The 24,091-nt window shown below is 44.0% G+C and overlaps 1 protein-coding gene across 11 annotated transcripts in view; it reads right to left on the reverse strand.

Moving 5' to 3' along the window:
* The window catches only part of LOC140484573 (paired box protein Pax-2-like), a 239,859-nt gene extending 217,296 nt beyond the window's left edge, over positions 1–22,563 (reverse strand). For 2 of the 11 annotated variants that reach the window (XM_072583014.1, XM_072583015.1), the window contains exons 1-4: positions 11,085–11,862; positions 8,201–8,411; positions 5,367–5,564; positions 346–431 (exon numbers count right to left, since the gene is read on the reverse strand). In XM_072583014.1, the coding sequence (XP_072439115.1) occupies positions 346–431; positions 5,367–5,564; positions 8,201–8,411; positions 11,085–11,127 (538 nt within the window). In that variant the 5' untranslated portion in view covers positions 11,128–11,862. Of the gene's footprint in view, positions 1–345; positions 432–5,366; positions 5,565–8,200; positions 8,412–11,084; positions 11,887–22,210 lie in introns of those variants that run through there. The other 9 variants (XM_072583011.1, XM_072583007.1, XM_072583009.1 and 6 more) reach the window with 9 other exon arrangements.
* Positions 22,564–24,091: the final 1,528 nt, after the last annotated feature.

Genomic DNA, 24,091 nt, shown 5'->3' on the forward strand with positions numbered 1-24,091 from the left:
ACCAGGTTATAGTCCAACAGGTTTAATTGGAAGCACACTAGCTTTCGGAGCGACGCTCCTTCATCAGGTGATATAACCTGGTGTGTGATTTTTAACTTGGTACACCCCAGTCCAACACTGGCATCTCCAAATTATAAAATACCAAGCAATTCATAGGGGATGGACAACAAAAGCTGTGTTGGCCTGTAAAAAGATTTCACACAAAAACACAGTGCAGCCAACAGCAGAAATACTGGTAAGCTGTGAACTGTAGAGCAGAAGTGTTGGTTGGTGATAGGGAAATGTGTAGGTTAGATCGGTATGAGATGGTTATCATCTACTTTTTAGGTCTGTTTTCTTTCTTACCTATTGTGTGGCCTGGTGCAGTGACTGCTGTGGCGGGTCCATCCGGTGAGGGATGAAAAGGCTGCTGCACTTTGGTCCGAATGATCCTGCAAACAAACCATGAAATCACATCAATTCACCTCAATGATCAGGGCGACTGATTCTACCTGGTCGCGTCTAATCTAGTTGTCTCGCGCGTAAGGCAGCCTGGGCTCCCCAGGCAGAACTCCGAGCGCCAGAGCTGCGTGAGGCGCCCAGACCTGCTGAAAAAGGATGTGATTTAATTGATCTGCGGCTGGAGAAAAGTTGGGAATTAGTTGCAAGGCCAGTAATGCAAATGGAAAGCTATAAATTATTTGTGACAGGAATGCAATAGTTCTGTAATGCTGCTTGCAAGCCGTTCTCCCATCGTTTGTACTAATGACACTTTGAAAGGGGCTCACTCCCGAGGCTTTTTAAACGGGGTCTGCGCGTTCCGCGCCCAGCAAATGTTTTCGTTTGAACGAAGGCAAGGCGACTACAGGAGGCATCACAGTCATTTTTTTTCTCAAAAAGGGCTACATTTATGTAGAGATTTATTCTAGCAACGAGATTTACAACAAAGGACCTATATAAAAAACGCTTATTTCTCACAGATTTTGGATCAGTTCTGGTTAATAGATTTTTTTTAAAAACTTAAAATGTTCGACATGTCCTCGTGATATCGCCCTCAGCTCAATTAAATAGTTTGGGCTCTGCAAATTAGCTGGAGGGATAGGTTATTTTTTTTTTTAAAAATAATGCAAATAGTCCTTTTTGCTTCTCTTTTCAGTCTATTTGTTCATTCCATTTGATATTTAGTCTCCCATCTCTAACTGCACCGGTGCTCAGTACCCACTTTAAGCCCGCGACGCTTCGACAATGAACGAATGTTCTTCAAGGTCTGGTCGACCATGGGAGGATTCACGGGTCTGTCCCTGTTCTTCAGTGTCTGTGTGCGTGTTGGGGGAAGCGGGGGGAGGGGGGGGGGAGCTTGAATCGAATAACCCATCCCGGAGTCTTGACTACAGAAGTCACCAGTCCGACTCTGCCTTTAGGAATTACCCTCGAGATCTGCATAGCCATCACAGCGATTTTCCCTTCAGTCGTGTGGAGCATTTTAGCAGCGAGTCCGCTTTAGGTAATCTTACCACCCCGCCCCCGCCTCCATGTTATTGCTTGACCTCTAACACTTGGGATCCCTGGTAGGAGTTCATATAAAACAGTCGATATACATCAAACAGTCATTGATTTTAATGGCCACAATATCGCCCACAATATCCCTGGTAATGTCCTTGGGGTTACACGACAAAAGCTACAGGACTTATCAAAAAAAAACATGTATCAATATTTGATTTGGATTCCCAAATTCCTCCATAACTGTTATTTGACCTATTGACTCGCGCCAGCCACATAAATTCAGCGACTTTATTCAGAATCCATGTCCTGGATATTGAATAAGCAATTTAGAAGGGCGGATTAATGAGTTGGCCGTTGCGGAAAATTCCCTGAAGAAATATTAAAATTGCTTTGAGTCGGAATCAATAAGCATCGAAAGGAGGGTTTGGTTTTTTTTTAATGGCCACCAGCCGTTTGATTCTTATTCCTGCCTGCAATGCAACAACAGAGTGAAACCTTGTCTAGTTGTAATCTTTAAAAATTCATGTAGAGACAGCATTTAAGCTACAAAGTGGACTTGCCAATGTAATGATCTGAGATAATCGCTGTATATTGAATTAAAAGGCGATACTGAAAAGCAACACGGAGGGGGGGGGCGGAGGGGTGGAGGAATACACTTAATTGGACACTCTGGAGGCAGGAAACATGCTGATGGGTGAGTGCTGAACCAGAGGACAGAGCTTAGAAATACGGGGTAGACCATTTAGGACAGAGATGAGGAGAAACTACTTCACCCAGAGAGTGGTGGCTGTGTGGAATGCTCTGCCCCAGAGGGCAGTGGAGGCCCAGTCTCTGGATTCATTTAAGAAAGAGTTGGATAAAGCTGTCAAGGATAGTGGAATCAAGGGTTATGGAGATAAGGCAGGAACAGGATACTGATTAAGGATGATCAGCCAAGATCATATTGAATGGTGGTGCAGGCTCGAAGGGCAGAATGGCCTACTCCTGCACCTATTGTCTATTAATTATTTTTGCGGCTTTTTTTTGTCTAAACAACAGCTCTCGCAGATAACATGATTTCTCCCTCCGGTTTAATTGAAACCGAAAACTTTTACCAACATGCTGTAATGCAATTAATCCACACAAATTGCCTTCGCGAGAGATTGGACTGCCATGCGTTTATTTAAAGACTCTAATGTTAAACATACTGCCTTTAAACGCTCCATATGTAAATACTACCAACCATCGGGTAAAAGGTGTCGCTGGTAACAACAGTCCGGGAACAGTTCACATCTGTCGTCCAAAACACTCCCCAAAAACCGCCTCTTCATCTCTCCACCCGCAAGATCACAGGTTGTTATTTTCAAACAAGAACTGTCTTTCATTTTTCAACTTTTCTCTCCCTCTCTTGAATCGTGGAATCTCACCCTGGTCGTTTGGAAATGTATAAAGACGAGGGAGTGGGGCAGAACGCAATGTTTTGTCAATGTTGCGGGGCTGGGCTGGATGTTTGGTACCGGTAGCGAGGTCAGGCCGGCGGAGGGGGGAGAACAAAAGTCCTGGGATGGATGAGTGACTCAAGCCGGTAAGGGGAGACCCGTTGGTTGGCCTGGGAAATCTCACTCTCAACTCAAAGAATCCCTTTCCTTTAAAATATCGGGGAACTGCTGTTTAAGACACCTGTTAGACATCTGGAAAGTGCTACTTCCAGGTACAGCAAGACAGCCTTTACACACACACACACACACAAAACTGACTTTAATCGAATTACACCCTCTAATTATCGGTCACAGAATAAGATGGGTGCATATAAAGCAACAAATACTGCCGTGTTCTCTCCACCAAGAAAAATATCTGAGTTATTGGAGAGCATGGATTCATCTGTCTCCTATCCAATTTCTACCTCCATCAGCCCTAGATATTTCCGTACAGAAATACCCTCCTCCCCCCAAAAAAATTCAACATGTGCGAGTGATTTAGCTCCCTTCAAGATGGTTATTTGGGGAGTTGATAAATTAGAGGCGTTGCACAAATGCTAATGTTTTGTTTTATAGGCAAGAATTCTAAAATCTTTTGTTTTCTCCTTCGCGTGTCCATTAAACACAGAGGGTTTGTTCCCCCTTAAATTCTCATTCTAATGATATGGATCGCACGGAAGGGAACGCGGTCGGCTCAACACCGCGGCACTTAACACAGTGAGGATGAGTGTCAGGGCAATGGTCTCGGAGATACTGGCACGCAAAATAACTGTGGAGGAGCTTTCTACAACATGTCAGTAAATTCACTGTCCAGCCTCAATACTTCAGGGAGTTGAGCGGCTGACGCGGGCTGATTTGTTCTGGGGGTGAATTTCAAGAGGTTAGGGAATAGGCTACTTTTTGTTAAAATAAAATGCACAAACAAAAGTTGTCAGTCTGATCAGCATTATAGGGGAACAGTGCATGTCCGTGCCGACATGTGTGCTTCAGGTAGGACTGCAAACGGAAAGGTGCGGTTTCATATCGCTGGACCTCAAGTGAACTTCAGACAAAGTGCGCATTCAGTCAACAACCCAGCTCCATTTACTCGTAAAGAGCTTTGCATTCCTCCAAGAGTTCAGAACCGCTAACCTGGACTGAGCAAACCTTCATAATGCTTCGGAAAATTAACAAAATGGAGGAGAGAGAGAGAGAGAGAGACTGAGAGAGGAGAGAGAAAATAGTCAAGCAACGAAGAGAGTAGAAACGATACACACCGGTAAAAAAAAATAAAGGTCCAGGGGATTGAAGTGGATTTTTTTTTTGGTTTCTCTGTCCAATAAGTTTTCAACTTGTCCAACTAATAGCAATAATTAATAGACCTGACTTATCCAGTGCGCGTTTGAGAAGCAGCTTCTGTGAATTCTAATTAAAAATCTCGCTCTCCTTGCAAGAAAATCTGCCCCTGGGCTCTGACTGATTACAGCTCTCCCCCTCACCTTCGCCGATCGTCCAAAGCCGCCGATTTTATTGCGAAAAAATAATTGACTTCCCCTCCCTAAATAAAAAGAGCACGGATTCCTCCGCCCAGCCCCAGCCCCGTTCCTCCGAGGTTATGAAAGGGGCGCTCTCTCTCTCTCTCTCTATCCTGTTCGCTCCTGCAAAACTCAGGGGGTTTGAGGAACAGCACCGCCCAGGCTGTAATCTTTAAATCAATGTCCTTTTAAAGCCTCCCTAATAGTTTACATTTCCACCAATTTGCGATTACATTAAACAGCGAAAAAGGGCAGTGGCATCCGGGTCTTGTTCACCTGCCCTTCATTGATATAGCCGCCTGTTTCGCTGTGATCCCAGGTGAGTTCAGATGTGAGACCGCCGCCTCTGATATAGATTTACGACGCTCCCATTAGGAGCCCACGTTTCAGGAATGATATACAAATCTTGTTAGCTGATTGCCTGTATCTCCAGATTAGTATTTCTGCACTTGTATATTGAATGGGGAACTGATTCTTTTTTGAAACCTCTGGGCAGAACATTCCGTCCTATATCAATGAGGCACTCCGCCTTATATCCTTCCAAAATTAAAGTTTAATTTTTTTCTTGATATATAAAAAAAGCCTGCCTCTCGCCCCCCGCCCGCCTTTCCAAATGTCTAGTTTTGTCCTGTTCAGCTCAAATCTACATTTACAGCGGCGGTCGGTTCAGTCAATTTTTCCCTCGCTTCCTTGAATTCAAAGGCCATTCCAAATCTCAAATGAAGCAGGCTTTACTTTCTAGACTAATCGTTATAACTGGAGATAACGCTGAGCTACCGGCACATTCCCTCCTGTTTTGTTTTATTTCCTGACCCTTTACAGTATTATAAATGACGATTTGCACAGTTAACCTGGGGAGTGGGGTGGGGGGGGGGGGGGTGTTGTGCTGCTGCTGCGGGTTTTAACGCTATACCTGTTGATGGAGCTGACACTGGGCACAGTGTCATTGTCACAGATCCCCTCGGCCAGTAGTCGGTCCCGGATCTCCCACGCGAACATCGTGGGGTTCTGGCGCTTGTACTCCGCGATTTTATCGACCACTTTCGGCGTCGCCACTTTCGGCTTCGAGCCGCCGATGACCCCGGGCTTGATGCTGCCCGTCTCATAGTATCTGGTAGGGTAGACGAACCAGAAAAGCGAAAACAAAAATACGGCAAGTAAAACTTCAGCAAGCGATGCTGTCAGTCCCGCGCCGCGTTCCCGCAATCAACAAGAACCTGCATATCCTATTCTGCCCAGCAACATTAAACATGGATATTAATTACACAATTGTTCTATCGCTTATATAATTAAATTTAAGGAAACGACAGCAAAACTCGACCTCACTCGTTATTTACAACCCTATAAAATGAATATGGCACACTGGAACACAAATAAATCAGTATCTGTATGCAAAGGTATTAACTTGTCTACGCGACAGTCCTCCCTACTCTCTAACTACTCTACCAGTCAGCTCACTGAAAGATTAGAAAGTTTTTAATGCAGCCCGCTGCGGCATTTTCTTCTTCAAACGGGGTATCAACTTTAGAAAGGTTATGACTTGAAATCAAAAATTAGCCCCATTATTGCGCGCTGACACGTTGCCTTTAGCTGCGGAGGGAGCCGAAGTTCCTGGGTTGATTTACGGACCGTTTTCCGCCCGAGGGGGAACGGGAAAGAAGAGCGGGGAGTGGGGGATATCGGAATGGCTGTCCCCGGTTCTGTGTGTGCCCGTGCTGAAGTCTATTTGACCCTTGTATGTTCTGTTCACATTAGGAATTTGAAGTGTAGTGGACAGTGTAGAAATCGAGAGCCTTTATCTAAAGACGATTACCCCTGCATTATCTGCAACCGAGAACCACAAGCCTTACAGTGAACAATCATTCCAAAGAAAAAGTCTTCTTTATCCCACTGTCACCGAGCACTAACCTCCCAGTTTCTGTGCGTCTTTACGGTAAAGGGTTGTGCAACCGAAGCGGGTTACATTGACAAAAGCTGCCCGCATTATTAAAGTGGGGAAAAGGGGAACATTCGCCTCCCCCTGTGCACTCTACGGTCTGGGTTATGAATTGGGAGGGAGGTCAAATGTAAATGACAAGGCGATGGAGATTGCAATTCTGAGCGCGGGTTGAACTCGGGATGAATTTGATTAGGAACTGAATGGACCTAAACCAAGGGAACCCTCCACGCCGACCAGGGCAGCGTGCCTGAGGTTCAGCCCAGGTGATGATCTCCTCGTTCGGGGCTGCCTAGTGGGGGATTCAAAAAGTTTCAAGGCCTGAACACACCCCCGTGTAAACAAATACCTGCGTCCGGGAAAAAAAATCCAGGGACTGGGCACTTTTTTTTAAAATCAGGAGTTATATAAACAAAGACGAGAGACGCCACTTTGTCCCCACCCGCTCCCGGCGATGTGTATTCCCAAATGGCGCCACCGAATGAGAACGCCACAGTAATGTTTCCACTCCGGGTGCAATGCAATCAGCGACTACGGGACACTAAATACGCAGCGTGATACCAGCATTTTCTCACAAGTGTTTTCCTCCCTAATGTCCCCACGACTTCTTCGGAGAATGTTAACGTCTAAATGCAATAACTTTCAGAAAGCAAGTTTTAAAAGAACATTAAAGTGGTAACGAGTCTATTTCAAAAGGCCAGTTTGCAACGATTTTAAGATTTTTACTTTTAAGATTTAAATTTCAGAAACTCCTATTTCAATGTCACTCAAATTTTCTACGTCAGCTTTTGTCAAATGACTCGCTTCACAGTGAAATATCAGTAGCAACAAATCTGGGCCCAGGTTTTAATTTCCAGTTTGTTTTTAGCGGTGTCAAGACATCATCTCTAGACGCTCAGCTTCTCTTTAACTTGTTTCTGTAGTTGCTTGGGAAATGGTCAGTTTTGAGTCAGGAGACTTTTGTTTCGAAAGGATCTGTTAGTTTTCTCCCACTCCCCCCGCCCCTCACCCCCCAAAATAATGGTCAAGGGTTAAAATCGCAGGTAGAAGAGTCTTTTGAAAAAAAAACTCACAAAATATATAGTCCACCCCGTATTTCCACCTGTTCCACTAAAACTGCGAACATTTGCATAAACCACGTCAAACTCGAAGGCCCTAGCAACGAGCTACAAATCCTCCACACGCCGCCCCCTTCCCCCAACACCCTCGTTATATTCGACTGCTGTTTTGTAAGTGATTTCTTCCGTTAGGGGCCGACCTGATCTACTTAACACTGGAGTATGCTCACAATGAGGCGTTCCAGCTAAAAAAAAACATAAAATGTTGCATTTCACGTTCAGCTCACGATTTGGCGCATCATAACTGATGTTTTCCAGCTACCTTCTTGTCCTAAGAGCGCGTGTCTGTCTTTGTACCTTGTCTCCTTTCTGGATTACCCATATCATTTACTCTGAACTGTTTGTGGTGTCGTTGCTAGACCCTGCACCCCACTTTAATAACACTGCCGAATAGAAGTGTTGTTAAAATAGTTTCCTTTTTTTGTAAATTTCCGCTGCTAATTGATTCAACTTTCGTTGCCAACGGCATTGTCATTAGGGGTGGTGCGAATTTGATCAGTGCAACTAGGTAGGAGCATAAATTGACTTTGTTGTGTGTGGGTCCTTTCACCTCTGGGCGCCACCAGCCAATTTCTCATATTAGCTCCGGGATCATGTGTTTGTGTAGGTTTATGCACAGCATTAAACTTTTGTTTCATTCTTGGCTGCGTTAATTTCAGTTTGCCCCTTGTCTCTGGCAGTATCACCCCTCACCTGCCCAGTATCTTGCTGACACAGCCGTGGCTGACCCGCAGTTGCCGAGAGATGTCACAGGGTCTGACTCCCTGGTGTGCAAGTTCTACGATGCGCTGTCTCACCACGTCAGGAAGGGGCCTGCCGTTCACAAATACTCCTCCCAGCTGATTCACACCCCCATGCCCTGCAAAACACACACAACTGAACTCATCCCAGGTAGAACTGCAACCTGAAAGAGAGCAAAAAAAGAGAAGGGTAGGGGGAGAGAGAGAGAGAGATGGAGTGGGGGGGGGGAAGGGGGGAGTGGCGCAAAAGCAACAAAATAATGGAAGGGGAGAGAGGGAGGTAGGGAGTGGGAATAGAAAGAGAAAAGAGAACGAGAGGAAAAAAAATCGAAAGCATGGAATAAAGAAATTACATATATGTGGACACGTGTAGTAAAACAGCGATACATTTTAAAGTTCTCACATTAAATTACACATAAAGGCACATGAAATGCCTTATTTTAAAACTACATTATTTCCATTTATTGATTCGTTCTGCATTTTTACGGAATACAAATTCCGTTTTATTTATACATTAAAATCTCTGATACCGGATTAAATTAATATATCTCACACAAATATGACGTGGCATTTTTAACAGGCAGAAATGTTCATTGCACTTTGAAAATTGAGGATCGTCAGATATTCTTTTATGTTTTTTTTAAAAATAAATCTATGTTTACCACTTCTGAATTACCTTCCATTTGCGTTTGTCGAGCGGGTGTTGATTGTATTTTGTGCGTGCATGTGTGTGTTTGACGGGGCGGTAAGATGATCCGTTTGTTAAACGGCACGCTGGTATCTGCGCGGAAAGAGTGTACAAAGCAGCGAATTACAAATGTGTAGAGTTCCCTCGCTGCAGGGCTTCAGAGAAGCTGTCTGAAAATTCCTCTGTCTCGGTTTCTTCTGCTCCAGCAATATGTTTGTGTGTGTGTGTGTTGGAGGGGTGCATGGTTAGTGGATGTCCTTTCCTCGGGTGGCAATCAGCAATTTTAATGAGTGGAAGGATTGTTTAAAAAAAAGTAGACAAATTCAGTACGGAGCATTATGAAGCTAAAAGGGATCTATATGACTTATAAATGCATCTGCCAATCTGTGTTGATATATATGGGACACATAAGTAACAATCTGTAATGGGGTGCATATGCTGGGCACCGATTAATTAGGCAGACCAATTGTTTACATTTCAAAACTTGCAGACACATCTCATGCAGCTAGTCCTAAATAACGTGTCGCTTGCCCTTGTGTTATTTCCTTTAACTCCAAACGCCGTGTTATTTGTTGAGGCCATGCTGTTTAATAACAGGCAGGGGGAATTATCTCAAACGCCCCGGTTTATTTGTGTGATTCACTAGAACAAGAAGGAGACAAGGGTAATCCCCTTGGCCCTACTGTACTTGGCCGAGGTTTATTTACGCTGGAGTGACCGTGGTTATTTCTTCACTTCAAACACTAACTTAGCGATATGACATCACTCCAACTAATTCTGAATTGCGCCCGCAATGAAGACAGACCGGTGGGTTATAAATATGGATTTGTGTCGAACAATCTTACACAGAATGCTATTTAAAACAAAACTCGCTGACATCTTTCTCGATCTTCCCAACACATTTTAACTTGGTTCCAATTGTAATTTAGTTATGTTAAGAAGGGAACAGAAACATTTGCCAATCTGTCCGACAAAACACAACTGGGAGACCGAGGTAAAGTGCTCTCTTACGGCAATTGTTTGTCGGCGCGTATCCATTGCCCTGCCGAGATGTGGTTTGAAGTTACTATCTGGCAAAACTCCTATCTGATTCAGCATCAATAATTCAGACCAACTTTGATATCTTAGATTCAGTATTATTTGAAAGCTGCATTATCAAGGGAACATTAGAATAAATAATTTAAAAGCCCTTTACGCTGTAATTTCTGTGAAGCGTTATAAGTATGTGTCTACTTTTACAAAGAAAATGGTAATATGTGAAACGATTTATTTTCTTCTCAATCCGATGTTAAATTCTGTGGAGGTTCGTATGTATTAACAAGTTATTTTGATAACCCAACCCAGTGCAATAAAAGATTTGACTTCATATATAATATATATATGTTAGGGCAGTCAATCGGTTTATAGTGTTTGAGAGATTTCTAATGCGATGGTGAACGATAAAATGGGAAACGGGATGAGCCGGCACTTGACAAATCCGGGTTTCAATAAAAGCTGATTTCATTGCCACCCGAACTCTCGGGGCTCCCTTGTAAATGTTACCTTTAACAAGCAGCTGGAAGCAGTGAGAAGTAAATTGGCAAGGAGGGCAGGGAGAGATAGAGAGAGAAAGAGAGAACCCTCCTACCTGAGAATTAGTGGGCAAAAAGAAAACAACGTGACAAGCCGAATATTGGGGGGCATTTGTGAGCGAAGCTTGACTAATATGGATGGCGAGGAAACATGCCACTCTCTCCTTACAACCGAGCAGAGAGTGCGAGGGAGAGGAGGGAAGTTGCATGACCTGAAAAGCAACCCAACTCCCGGGAGCTTCAAACATCCCCTTTTATTTTTCCAGGGCAATTATATTTGGCCTGTTCAATATTCCTCAGATTCTCAGTTTAATATGTGCCGTGATCTTTCTGCTATTAACGTAAACAACACAGACGTGTACATTTAGATGAAAGTGGCATTTTGTCAAGTAAATGTTCCTCGCCTTTATTAATAAAAACGCCCTTTTATAAAATGTGCATTTCGTTACATTTTTCGTGCTGAATAAATATACTGGCAATTACAGTTAGAAGGCTTTATTAATTTGCGCCTCGCAGCAGTAATATTTCACTTAAAACAGGCGTTAGAAAATAGAAAGTACAATTAATCTCTTACTCACTGTGCATAGCTGAGAAAGGATCTGCTTTACAATGTATATCCATGAGTGCCAACGCTACAGAAATGAAAGGGACTGAATCCGCCGTCTCGTCTTTTAATTAAACGCTTACGTTAATGCAGAAAAAAAAACATTGACTGTAAACAAAACAAAAAAAAAACAACTTTTCTCTGTCTTTTTTTTCCCCCTTCGTTTCTCAGCTGTGGCGTCGAACCGAAAATACTAAAACTACTCCGGCAAAGAAAGTTAAGTGACTGGCGGCTGGCGTTCTCACTCGCTGTTCTCGGTGCACGGAGAGGGAGGGAGAGATAGGTCGGCAGTAACACAGGTGAGACACATGTCCGTCCAGTTTTCTGCAATGCTTTTGGAGTAAATCAGTCGGAAACCAAGTCTCGGATTTATAGACTGTTTAGAGAGCGAGGGGGAGAGAGAGAGAGTGAGAGAGAGAGAAGCGCTCACGCAGTGACGGGAAATGAACGCGCGATGCGTCGTTTTGGCAATTTCACCGTCCCTCTGAAAATTTCTGTACACCTTCACTCAAATCCTTTGCTAGCGCCCTGTCTCCTCAGATGCGACTGACGGGTGCCTGGGTTGCGCCAGGGTAACAGACCGGTCTGCAGGATCAGAGGTAGGGCGGTAGTGCCCAAATGGAGCCAGAGAGCGTGTCTCTGGTTAGTTTCTGGTGCTGGCTGCAGGTTTTGAAGTACAGACTGGAGCCCGGGTTCTGCGTGGCTCTCTCTAAAACCCTGCGCAGATTCCAGCCACTCCAGTCCCCTTTAGAAAGATGGATGACTTGTCAGACAAAGCCAATAGATTACAACACTTTGTGATTCGCCAACGCAGATTGGACCCCAAATGAGGAGGTCCCGTGATCTGCCAGTCTTGAGAGTCACCATTCGCAAACACACACACACACACACATAAATACAGAAACTCACACACACTCACTTTTAGGGCACACATACATACACACACATGCAGACACACTCACATATACAGGCACACATATACAGACATTCACATATGCAGACACGCACATTCATATACAGACACACAAATATACAGACACATGCATACGCAGACGCACACCTATGCAGACACAGGCTCACATGTAGACACACACATTCATATTGCAGAGTCACACATTCATATTCATCCCCCACTTACATATACAGGAACGTACTAACATATACAGAGAGCCACACATACAGAGCGAAAGACGCACTCACATAAACAGACACACTTGCATACAGACATACACATAGAGACACACTTATTCACAGACACACTCGCATATACAGACACATACACATACATGTGCAAACACGCATATATACCGAAATGCATGCATACAGACGGAGACAGACACGTTCACATACAGTCATGTACAGACACACATACATATACATCAGATCCATGAAGTATCACATACAGAGGAACGCATACACATCTACAGCGCCTCACACACTTAACCACACACATTCGCGTGTACACAGGTGCTCACATATACACACATATAATCGCATGTACATATAGAAACACAGTTATATACACACATACACTAGCATCCACATTGATACATACACTCACCTTACAGTGACACAATGTTTTAGAAACATTGACATGCGTATACACACATTCATATGTACAGAGACACATACGCGCATGGACCTGGACACATACATCGACACACAACACTCATTCACGTACACCACTCAATCTTATACCACACAAATACAACACCTAAATTCAGATTCTGACTTTAGATGTTATTTGGGAAATTGAATTACGAAGCAGCCCATTTGACATGAACAAGACGAAACGATAAATGGAATAAGTAGACAGACCTTAGTCAAGACCAACTCCGCACAATATCTGTATTTCGTTTAATCTGTGTCTCGCTGCACTTTCCTCTAACATATCATATGTATTCCTGTCTTATTTCCAAATTGAATTCTGCGGGAACAATCTCTCCCTGTACATCTGTTTGTTTTAAACAGATTGACTCTTTATTGTAATCAGCCGCTTCCAAAGAAGGATATATATCAAACGACAACTATGGTGCTTTCACTTCCTGAGATGTTGTTTGTCTATCTAATTCTGTTAACCGGTATTTCTGTGCAACCGGATTATTTAACCACTGCCACCCCATCTCTGCTCTCCTCCCTCACATAGACCCCGTTAGTTCACCTGAGCTGTCTAACGGGGTGGAAGGTGAAATTAGATTGACAGACTTTGTAGAATAAAAAAAACGTTTCTGGGGATATCAATAGAGTTTAGAAATCACACTTTGCCCTGTCTCCCTGAAGTTTTTTTTATTAATAATGTTTGCTCTTAACGTTTCACTGGGTCCATGTGTAAACGCATCAATTTAGTGACCCACAGCAATTTCAGTCACACAGCACGGTGGATGGGCCGGCCATGCAAAAGTACTAAACACTCAAAACTCATTCCTTCTTAATAGCTTTCAGAATTCTCCATAATCTTTCTGCAATGGGTAGTTAATGTGCGTTTCATTTCTTCACTTGCCTGTTCGCCGACCAGAATCTTTCAGGTGCCCATTTGTTTTATTGTAAAGAAATGATTTGTGTGTGTGTGTGCAAGGTTTTTGAGCGATAAATGGAGTGGGTTAGTTGTCGTGTCACCCACAGGTCTGCAGATGGCGCTGGTTTCTAATTTCTCTGAAGTCAGTTCAGTTTGGTAAAAGGTTTTAGGTGAGTTCAAAGTTGGAAATGTTCACAGTTCCTTGAGTTCGGCGCTCACTCTCCCGAGACACAATAGAAACCATATATAATATAATATATAAAGAACTCCCTGAAACACTGGCAAACGTGACTTTGTTATTTCTTTCTGGGCATAAATTTGAAAGTGACTATGATTGGAATCTCCGTTTGCTCTGTTCTCAGTCAGAGATTATTCGATACGAATGTGGATACTCGCTGTTCGGCCTGTATTAATTTCGCTATTTACTATTGCGACCCTTCTTTGAATGGAGTCAACCGTCTGATTTCTTGGTGACAAATCATTTAATCTGTCATCAAACCGCTTGTTTTCAAACGATTTTCTGTCATCGTGCTCTGCATATTGTAATTGAAATCGTTTCTTCGCAAATTGTCTCCCTCGCCACCCCGTCCTCACTCCAGACCTCCAACTCCTTTTCCATAGCTGAAGTAATTTTAGTTTGCAAACAATTCCCGCTTTCACTGTTCAGCTTGAGGAGTGCCGGCGGTGACCCTGTATAATATCTAACCAGGCACAGTCCAGCCCTTAAACTGAAATCCATCTAACGCTAGGGAACACTTTCAACTCACATAATTCAGTTTTACACTTTGGTCATTTATCCAGAGCGGGCCACCATTAATCGCTGATCAATTTTAATAAAACGTAATTAATACAAAACAGTAAAATACTGGATTAACTATAGGCACAGAGGGACAGTTAAGAAGCATTTCTGTAGCTAGGAATATTTCTGGGTCTTCCATATTTTTTTCTCGCTAAAATGGATTTCGGGAGGCAGAGTCGAATTTTGCTGTTCTGCCCTCCCCGAGTAAATGTGAAGTTGGCACTGTCATCCCGTTCGAGAGAACATTCGAGAAGCACCCGGGGAAATTCATTTGACTTGTGATATTAGTGGGACTGGGGAACAGGGGATGGTCACTGGCGCTTCAGGAAGGGCTGAAATCTGGAATTACAGCCGGCGGGACAGGCATTAACAGCTCTCAAATGAGGAAGGGAAAATTAACGCAGTTTTTCCCTTGTACCAGCTTGTGTGCAGTTTATTCCCCCACCCCATTACCAGCATTGGTGTGTCTGGCTTAGCAGTTTTAAGAATTTTCACCGCGCGGCTGACCTGACAGTAAAATAAAAGTGCTAACCACTGGAAAGTAAGATACTTCCAAACTTGCTGGCTTGGGGTTTTATTTTGTTGTGTGTGTGGTAGCGTTTGCATCACCCGCGAGAGAAAAGTGACACTTTTTCTCTGCGGGAGGGTTCCGACAACAAACATTTGATCAGTCCCTGTATTTATTTTTACAATGCCTTTTGAGCGCGTAGCAACGCAGAGTGCTGGATTTATTTAGCTGTCGACGGGAGCACCATTGCATTTTGGATTATTAATCGGTGTAGGATAGTATTCCAGAGCAGCAATGAAGTGATTTCAAACAGCGGCCTTTGTCGGTTCCAACTGCGATGCAAGTACTTGGGTCTTTGGGCAGAGCTTTAGTCGAAATTAGTCACTATTTTAAGAAAGGGATAAAAATAAACATAACCGAAGATGGACGGGAAATCCGGGGCACAACTTGTAAACTTTGGATACCCGTCTGACAAGAGGTGGGAGATACTTGGAAGGGATTTGGGGGAGTGATGGTTGGGTGACCTCGCTGCCCAGCCATTCATTAACCTATTTCACAGGAAGCCCCTCTCGCTTTATTTGCACTTCAAAGCAATGTGCCGTCTCGCCCAACGGAAATTAAAGAAAAATAAACTTTTTTTTGGTGGGGGATGGGGTGGAGAGGACGGGCAAGTGTGGAGCGGAGAGAGGGGGTTGTGTGTAGGTCCTCGAAATCAGCTCTTGTCCGGCTACAGTCAATCCGCATCTCACTTGATACACTACGCGAGAGAGGCAAATCCCTTGATGCTGTTTTATCCAGACTGCTCTTGTCCGTTCACTGTTTAACTCTATAATCGTGTTAGGTGTAAATAAACTGGTCTGATTTGACGCCTCTCGGTGTTTACACGCGGGATTACCCGCGACGGTGTATTTGCCTTTGATGTGAAGGTTTAAAAGTTAAATGTAGAACTGGACAGCACGGGGCGGGGGGAGGGGGGGGAGTGGGATAATGAATTGGAAAGTACTCGAACTGCAATTAAATGTTCACTATATACATGTGTGTTTGCTCAAACAATGCTTTTCACTTGAAGTTCTCGCTGCAATAAAAAAGCAAACCCTCGTAAATGGCCATTTTTTTCATTTTAGCTGAATGATGACGAGCCTGTCACAATTTATTTCCCCAACAGACACACACACACAGACACACACACACACACACACACACAGACACACACACACCATTCTTTTCTGAAGCCTCTCCTTAATGCAGTTAGTAGGTGACTGTAGTAGGATGTTGGGATCTGATGGGTGGCATTGCAAACTCTATATTGTTAATATTGGGTGTTTCTGGGTACGTGTGTTGGGGGGTTCACAGGGAGGTGGGGGAGGAGACCGTGTCAAAGCTGTGTGGAAGTTGCATACTCCCAATGGATGGGTAGGATTTTCTTTACAGAGATGGACAATGTGAAAAGCAAGATCACATTAACTGTATTTACAGAGAGATGTACACACGCATCTGCACAGTCTAAACCTGGGTCTATGTAAGCCTGCAGGTCCATTAATATAGCCGTACTCTCAGATTATTGTATATATATAATATCGTCCAATCATAATATACAGGCCCCAGTCAACACTCAGCAAAGGGACAAGCAGAATTGGAAGTACTTTAAGATGTGCTGGCGAGACACTAATGAGCGCATGGTGCCAGTTTGTACCCTTGGCTTGGTTTGGGTTTGCTGGATATGTGCGTTTTAGAAAAGTTGAGGCATTCTGCTCTCAAATGTAGCGGCAATTTCACAGTCCGAAGAACATTTTGCCTAAAGCAAATTTTTTTCCCCTTCTTCTTAATCCCTCATTTCCCACCCCCCACCCCCCTCCCTTGTCTCGAACCCCTCCCCAAGATTATTACCCTTTTCCTTGCAGTGCCTGGCTACAATGAAGGAACAGGAAGCACGGATAAAATAAATGTTATACCCAATCTGGTCACGCTACATCGGTAATAGCCTATTTTCCCTTTTTTTTTGCAACGGCCTGCTTTGAATGTTAATAGCGCACGTGTAGGGGTACTTTGGAGCCACCTTACAATTTTTTTCCCTTTCGGAATCGATATCGGAAAAGGTTTCATGCTGCTTTGTATCTGGTCGGCCGAGTTGAAGATTTACATGCTAAAATTCACATTTGTATTAAGCTAGGTGAAATATAACTGCATCCCTTATGATGAGGGATGCAATATGAGATGCCATGCTGTCCAAAGAAACTCTTTTTTTTTAATTAAACACGCACGCCCCCAAACTTTAAATGACCTTTTTTCATTAAAAAAATAAATTAAGTTTGTTGGCATAAATATATGCACAGAAATTATAGTATTGGAGAATTTCCATCCACTGAAGGTTTCTGTTATAGCTTCTTATCCATGGTCATGGCACACCCGCAAGAAAACCAAACCTAATGGAATGGATTTTATTCTAAAGTATTGCCTCCTTTCAATCACTTCAACAACAGCAACTCTCCATCATCAAAATGTTGGCAATGTGTTTCATCCTGGGCTTGTTCATTCTGTGGATGCACCTTGCTATACGGTTAGCCAGGCGTGCGCGTTTCACCTGCAAAACGCGGGTGCTGAAGACACCTGTAGCAAGACTATGTCGCAAAGCACTCACATATGTACATACAGAAACACTATTGTACGTACACGCATACACACCTAAACACAGAAATAGTATTGACATACATGTGAATGCACAAATGACACACATGTGCAAATATGCAGACATTTCAACGCACATATAAAAATATACAAAAACATTGACACGCATATGCAGATATATTTGTGCACAGAGACACAAACTATACACAGGCACATACGTAAATGCGCAAAGAATGTTGACATGTATATACACGTAGGCACATGAAGTTTCCACACACATATATAAGTCCAGGAAGAATATTCACACATAAATCTAGAAGTGACACACACATCCACGGATGCAAGCTAATATTAGCAAGTGCATCTATACAGATAGATATATTTCATTGCATTGAGAAACTCCCATACGGCAAGTATACACAAATATGGGTATAAATTCAGCTATGTACACGTGCATAAACAGACATGTGCACACAGGTAAACTGATATATTAGGAAATTGAGCTCGAAGTAAATACATCTCCCTTCCTCACGCACATGTATGTTCTAAATGCACGCAGCCACTCACTATGATTAAAGAAGCATGTATTCCACACAGAAATCAGGCGGATCCCAGGCTCTCCGTCTCCACAACATTTTGACACGTTTTGCAAATGGAAAGGGAGATGCTCCGGGATGCGTGAGGACTTAAAACGCGCGCCTTTAAGCTTGTGAATTTGCTGAGCTAGAGCGGACAGTTTTCCTGGATGGATGCCGAGCGGCGGGGAATAAATGAGGGGAAAATGTATGCTGTGAAACGGGGGGAGAGAGAGAGGTAGCTGAAGAGAAACTTATCCCTCATGAAATCTACAAGTCAACATAACACGATGAATTACAGCAAATCCATCGAAAGAAAAATCGGTGACAACTGACTATTAAACAGGGAAGGAAGCGAGGGTAGGAAAAGACGGGGTGTTGAAATTATTAAGAAGCGATGCATAAAGATGAAACATATCTTTCTCTGAATCTGGCTGGATTATATTGAAGATGGTAGTGCATTGCTATAGGATTTGTATAACGCGCCACAGTCTCACCCCAGTGTTCTCCAGCAAAGGGGTAATCTGAACAATTTTCTGGATGCAGTGACTGCGTTCTGAACTCTTTCTGTCATAATGTTCCTCTCTCTTGATCAGCCAGTTCTCCCTCGGATAGCAGATATTTGGTGGAGAAATGTAATTTGGGAATAGTGGAGGTCCCATCCACCAACACTATCCCCACCCGCAACACACACACACACACACACACACACAAAAGTTGACCCCCTAATTAAAAGCCGTCTGAGCGAATGACAGAAATCCATTTGTCTTTAGCATCAGCTGCTAACCGATTCTTGTAGTTGACTGCGACTAAGCGCCTCCAGTCGGAGACGGGACTGGATGGAGCGCCCACTCCTCCTCCAACCAACCACACCAACCCCCCCCCCCCCCCCCACTTAACATTTCCAAATCTGTGCGCTGGGGTATTCCACCCCACTTCCCCAACACCCACGCCTCCCCCCCCCACCCCTCCTCCAATACCACCACCAGCCTCCCTCATCCCCTCCTCCCTTCCAGCCATGTGCTGGTCAGTCACTGCAAACTCAGAATGCATCTGCTTTTAGTTCCGTTCAGCTCCCTGTGTCGGAGGCAACTTTCACGATCGATGTATGGGTCTTACACTGCCATAGGACCCGGTGCCAGTGGGTGTGAGTTTTAGCACATAACCTCTTAACCATGTTGCTGACTTTTTCTGGTAGAAAAGAAATGAACATTTTCATTGTGTATAATTCGATATCTTGACGCGACGATAATCCATTAAACGGGATAAGGTGAACGGTTTCTGAGATGGTGTTTGCTTAGCACGAGAATTGAACAGTCAGGCAAACCATGAGAGATTATAAATTGATAATTTGGGAGTGAAATTTCATAATCGGATAAATTTGTGCGGTTGCACCTTGGGGGTGGTTTGTTGAATTTGCTGGTAGGGATTGAGATGGCAATTCGAAGTTTTATATATTAGAGAGAGAGATTGAATAGAATGCAGAGGTCTCTCGCCTCCACTGCTTTACCTGGATCAAAAAAAGTTCTCTCAGACGCCAGGAAAGCAGCCTAATTGGAGAAACACCATTCCTATTTACAGCTTGCCAATCAATCTGTCCTATCGATAGATCAATTAGTCTGGCAATTAATATATCATATTAGAAGTCGAACCTGTTAATTCGTCATTTGAGTTTCTAGGTGAGGCGAGAAGCAGACTCGTTAGCACTTGTGTTCTTAGAATAAAAGGGGCTCGCCCTTGCTCACCCTCGCCTGGATGTCAGGACCTGGGGAAGAGTATTTGCCTCTGAAATGTTAGTTCCCCGACAGTAGACACTGTTATCTTACAGAGGGTCCTTTATACGCTAAGATACTATATCGGGGCTCTGCTGTTTGAGGCCGTGGTTTGCACACACACACACACACTCTCTCTCACTCTCACACACACATACACAATCAGAGCAACCAGAAATAAAGATTCGGAGTTACCCATCATTGAAAATAATTGCTACACAGCTGTGACTTCGTATTTATGTAAAATTAATTAGCGTCACGTAGCATCAACTCGCCCAAGCTTGATTCACAGCAACGCAGCATTTCTTTAAAACGTTGCATTGTATGTTTAAAAGTAGGAGCACGCACCTTCCAAAATAAAACGGCGAAATTGGGGAAAAGTTTGTCGGTTATGGTCCACGCCTCTGACGGGGAGGCAATTGACAATTGGCGATTCTCCCTCAATTTGGGTGAAATTTCAACAGTTTAGAAAGTAGCATCAAATCGCTCTGTATTTTATTAAACATAGCTGCTCAGAAGGTTTAACTTGTGCGCTCTGTCTTTGCAGTATTGCAAAAAAAAAAAAAACCTCCTCAAATACCACCAACCAATTTGTGTGCGGTGCTGTAATGTTCGGGTCGGTGTCCGGAATCCTGGCCCGTGCTCATGACCACATGCACGTTTGCACAAAGCGGATCTAACGGCGTACCGAAGGCATTCACACTCCTGAACACCCTTTCCTCATGTGCAGGGGCTCACGGGGGATGCGGGGGGGGAGTGGGGGGGGGGGGGGGGAGGATGCAGTTTGTGAGAAAGTGAAGTTTGCAGTTGCAGGAGTGCTCCCAGCCGCTGCGAGTGGCCTGTCTTTCAGGGAGAGTAGCCGTGGCAAGGCAAGCACAACGGAAGGGAAACGGATTGCCTGCAGAGTATCGATCGAGACAGCCCTTGGCCGAGAGAGAGAAATCTCATTCACAAAAATTCCTTACTGAAAGGATGTGGGGGTGGGTGGGTGGGGGGTGGATCTTGATTATGAAGGAAACAGTTTTGCTCCTTCATCTCTGGATTTTTTTTTGTTTAAGCCAAAATCGTGTAGGTTAAATCGCAACAGTCTAATTGGAAGTAAATAGATGGTGTTGTTAATATTAATCCTGGGGGTTTCAGAACTGGCGACAGTACAGTTTGCATATTCATAACGGGTGGAGAACGAAGCCAGATGGACAATCAATTTAATTGTACACTCGACATGATCGGAGATTGATTTTTCACTTGTTCTGTTTTAATTTTGTCATAATTAATTAGATCATTACAGCAGTTTTGTATTGGGCTCCTAATTTGACTTTAAGAAGAATCCCACCATTGACCATCCAAGTGTTGGTCCAATTCCTACAGCTTCAATATTAATGTTCCTGTGAAAGCCCAGAAAGGGATGTTGGATTGTCAAAGAGCGTAGGTTGGACTAAACGTTCGAACGCTTTTCAAGCTAAACTTGGCCGAGAAGGAGTCACAACGTTTTTTTGGGGGGTGGGTGGGGGATATTTCAGTTTTGCCTCTGGTTTCTTGCTCAATTAATAGATCGAAGGCAAACCACGGGTGTGCTCCCGGAGTCCGTTACAATTAAATAGAACGCTGCAAATGTTTATTAACAGATGATCAGAAAATGCCAGAGACAGTTTAACATGAGGCACCGTCAAAGCCTCATTATATATAAAAAAGGAAAAAAGGAAAAGGAGAGATGCGTCAAAATAATTTTTTGTGATGTATTTTTAAAAATTAACTTAAGAAAAGACACGGCCAGAATTGTTGTGCGAAATCTGAAATAACTAGGCATTGCTGGCAAGACGTTAGTAAAATTTACAGCAGATTCGTCATAACACACAGTATCTTTGCACTGCACCCTTTAAAAGGGACTTACCAGCACAGTCTGCAATGACTCAGAAACAGACAAGTCAAGTACCTAACCTTTGAAGTTGAGGGGACAGAGGGGTCAGGCAACATCAGCTGTACCCTAAAGGTGTGAATGAGCTGGACAATCAGGGCTGGGAGGAAGGGGATGGTTGAGGGACTGGAACTCCGGCTCCGACTGTTATGAAGTGAACACAATGTTCCCGAGGGGAGGTCCAGTGCCCGCCTGATCAGCCCCCACCCTCCATCACCTCTCACTGCATCCTGAGGCAAAAAACGGGGGTGGGGTAGTGAAGCTGACGGTTTTAACCCCAGTTTATTACATGCTGAAATAGAGAGCGAGAGAGAAACAGAGAAACAATCTCACTTCGCCTTCCCCCCCCCCCCCACCCTCACGGCTCAGATAAACAGTTTGACAATCCTACCTGCTCGCCCTGTTCTCTGAGCCATTGCTTTAACGATCTGATTCCACTAAATCTTGCAGGCTTCCTGAACTTTCTCGCTGGTTTCTCTTCTTCCTCTCCTCTCTCGGTCCTGTTCCCTGCTTCCTTAGCTGTAGTCGTTTCGCTGGCGTTATAACCCCTCTCCGCCCCACCCAAACATTGGGTGTCTTTCTTTTTTTTCCTGTCTCTCTCTCTCTCTCTCACACCACCTCCCACCCCACCTTATTCTCTTGCCGTGCCTACAACTAGCTGAAGTTACACTGTTATAGAAGGAAACCCTGAACTCGACTTAAACTCCGACTAGATTAGGTTAAACAAAAACAAGGGGGGTGGGGGGTGAAATTGATGAACGTTTAAAGGGAAATCAGAAAGGAATTTCATGAACAGCAGGATGAGGCCGATTACCAAAAGCAGGAACGGAATTGGAAATGTCTCTCAGTCTCTGCCGGGGCAGGTGAAGGGAAGGGGAGAGGTGGGTTGAGACGCGGATTATTCTGAGATTTGGGGTTTGGGAGGGTGCGCCTGGTTTAAACAACTTCCTGAAAGTTGGAGATGGAGGTGCTTGTGTGTGTGTGAGAGAGAGAGAGGGAGGGGATGGGGTTGTAATTTGTGTTTGGGGTATGGCATGGGTCGAGGGAGTTTTGGAGGGAGGAGGAGGGTGAGCACAATGCAACCTCCCCCACAATGTGGAAGCGGACAGAGGAGCAGTTGGTTTGACCAGCTGAAGGTACTGATTGGTTGCTTTCTGCGGTCAAACTGCATTTGAAAGGAGAGAGAGAGAGAGTGGCTGGTCGCATTTAGTAGTGCCACACACTCTCAGTACACTGAGCCAGAACCGCAGCAAAGACGCTGCAGGTCCCGAATGGCTAACCCGATAATCAATGTATTAATAAACGGAAGCAGGGAAAGCATGCTGATTTAAATATGAAAGCAAAGATAAATCATTGATTTTCGAAGGGAATTGAAGAACAAACAGGATTGAGATGATTGTTTGCTGGCAGTCCCGAGATGTCCCCGGGTCCCGTTACACTCATTCACATCCATCCATGGGGCTTTTTTAAAAAAAAAGTGAAGTGAGAGCGGGGTTCAACACTGCAGTTAAAATTGGAGGTGGTGCTGGATTTGGAGATGGGAGGGGGGATCTGCGTCTGCGCCTGATTTCGATTTGATTTGAGAGTTCGGGGCCGCGTTTGGATAAAGATTGAGGTCGGCGTTAGAGTTGGAATGGGTTTGCAATTTGTAAAAGTAGAATTCGAGTTAACGTTGGGATTAGCATCAAAGTTAGGGTTTCGGATTGACGTGTGGTTGATTTGCAGTTAGGATAGGAAGTTTAGGGCGACCATTCAGGTTAGGGCTGAAGCTGGGGTTCGAGCCTCTTTGCAATTAGGGTAGAGTCGGAGTCAAGGGTGGGGAGAGGATTCGGTTTAGGATTGAGGCTAGGATTGAGGTTGGTTCGCAGTTAGGGTAGAATTAGGGTCAAATTTGGGGTTAGGGTCGTGTATAGAGTTGGATTGGTTTGCAGTTAATTATGGTAGATTAGAGTTTAAGGAGGTTAGTATCAGATTAGGGTTATGGCTAGATTTGGGGTTGATATGCAGTTAGGACAGGTGTAGAAATAAATTCAGGGGTGGATTACGGTTAGGGCCTGGTGTTAGAGTTGCTTTGCAGTTGGTGTAGGATTAGGGTTAAGGTTGGGGATGGGGTTACAGTTAGGATTGTGGCTAGGTTTGTGGTTGGTTTGCAGTGAGAATGGAATGACGTTTAAGGGTTGGGGATAGAGTTGGATTGGTTTGCAGTTAGTTATGCTAGAATAGAGCTAAAATCGGAATTAGAATGGGAGTTAGGTTCACAGTTAAAGTCGAA

The sequence above is a fragment of the Chiloscyllium punctatum genome, chromosome 13, assembly GCF_047496795.1.
Source record: "Chiloscyllium punctatum isolate Juve2018m chromosome 13, sChiPun1.3, whole genome shotgun sequence".
NCBI classification, from domain to species: domain Eukaryota; kingdom Metazoa; phylum Chordata; class Chondrichthyes; order Orectolobiformes; family Hemiscylliidae; genus Chiloscyllium; species Chiloscyllium punctatum.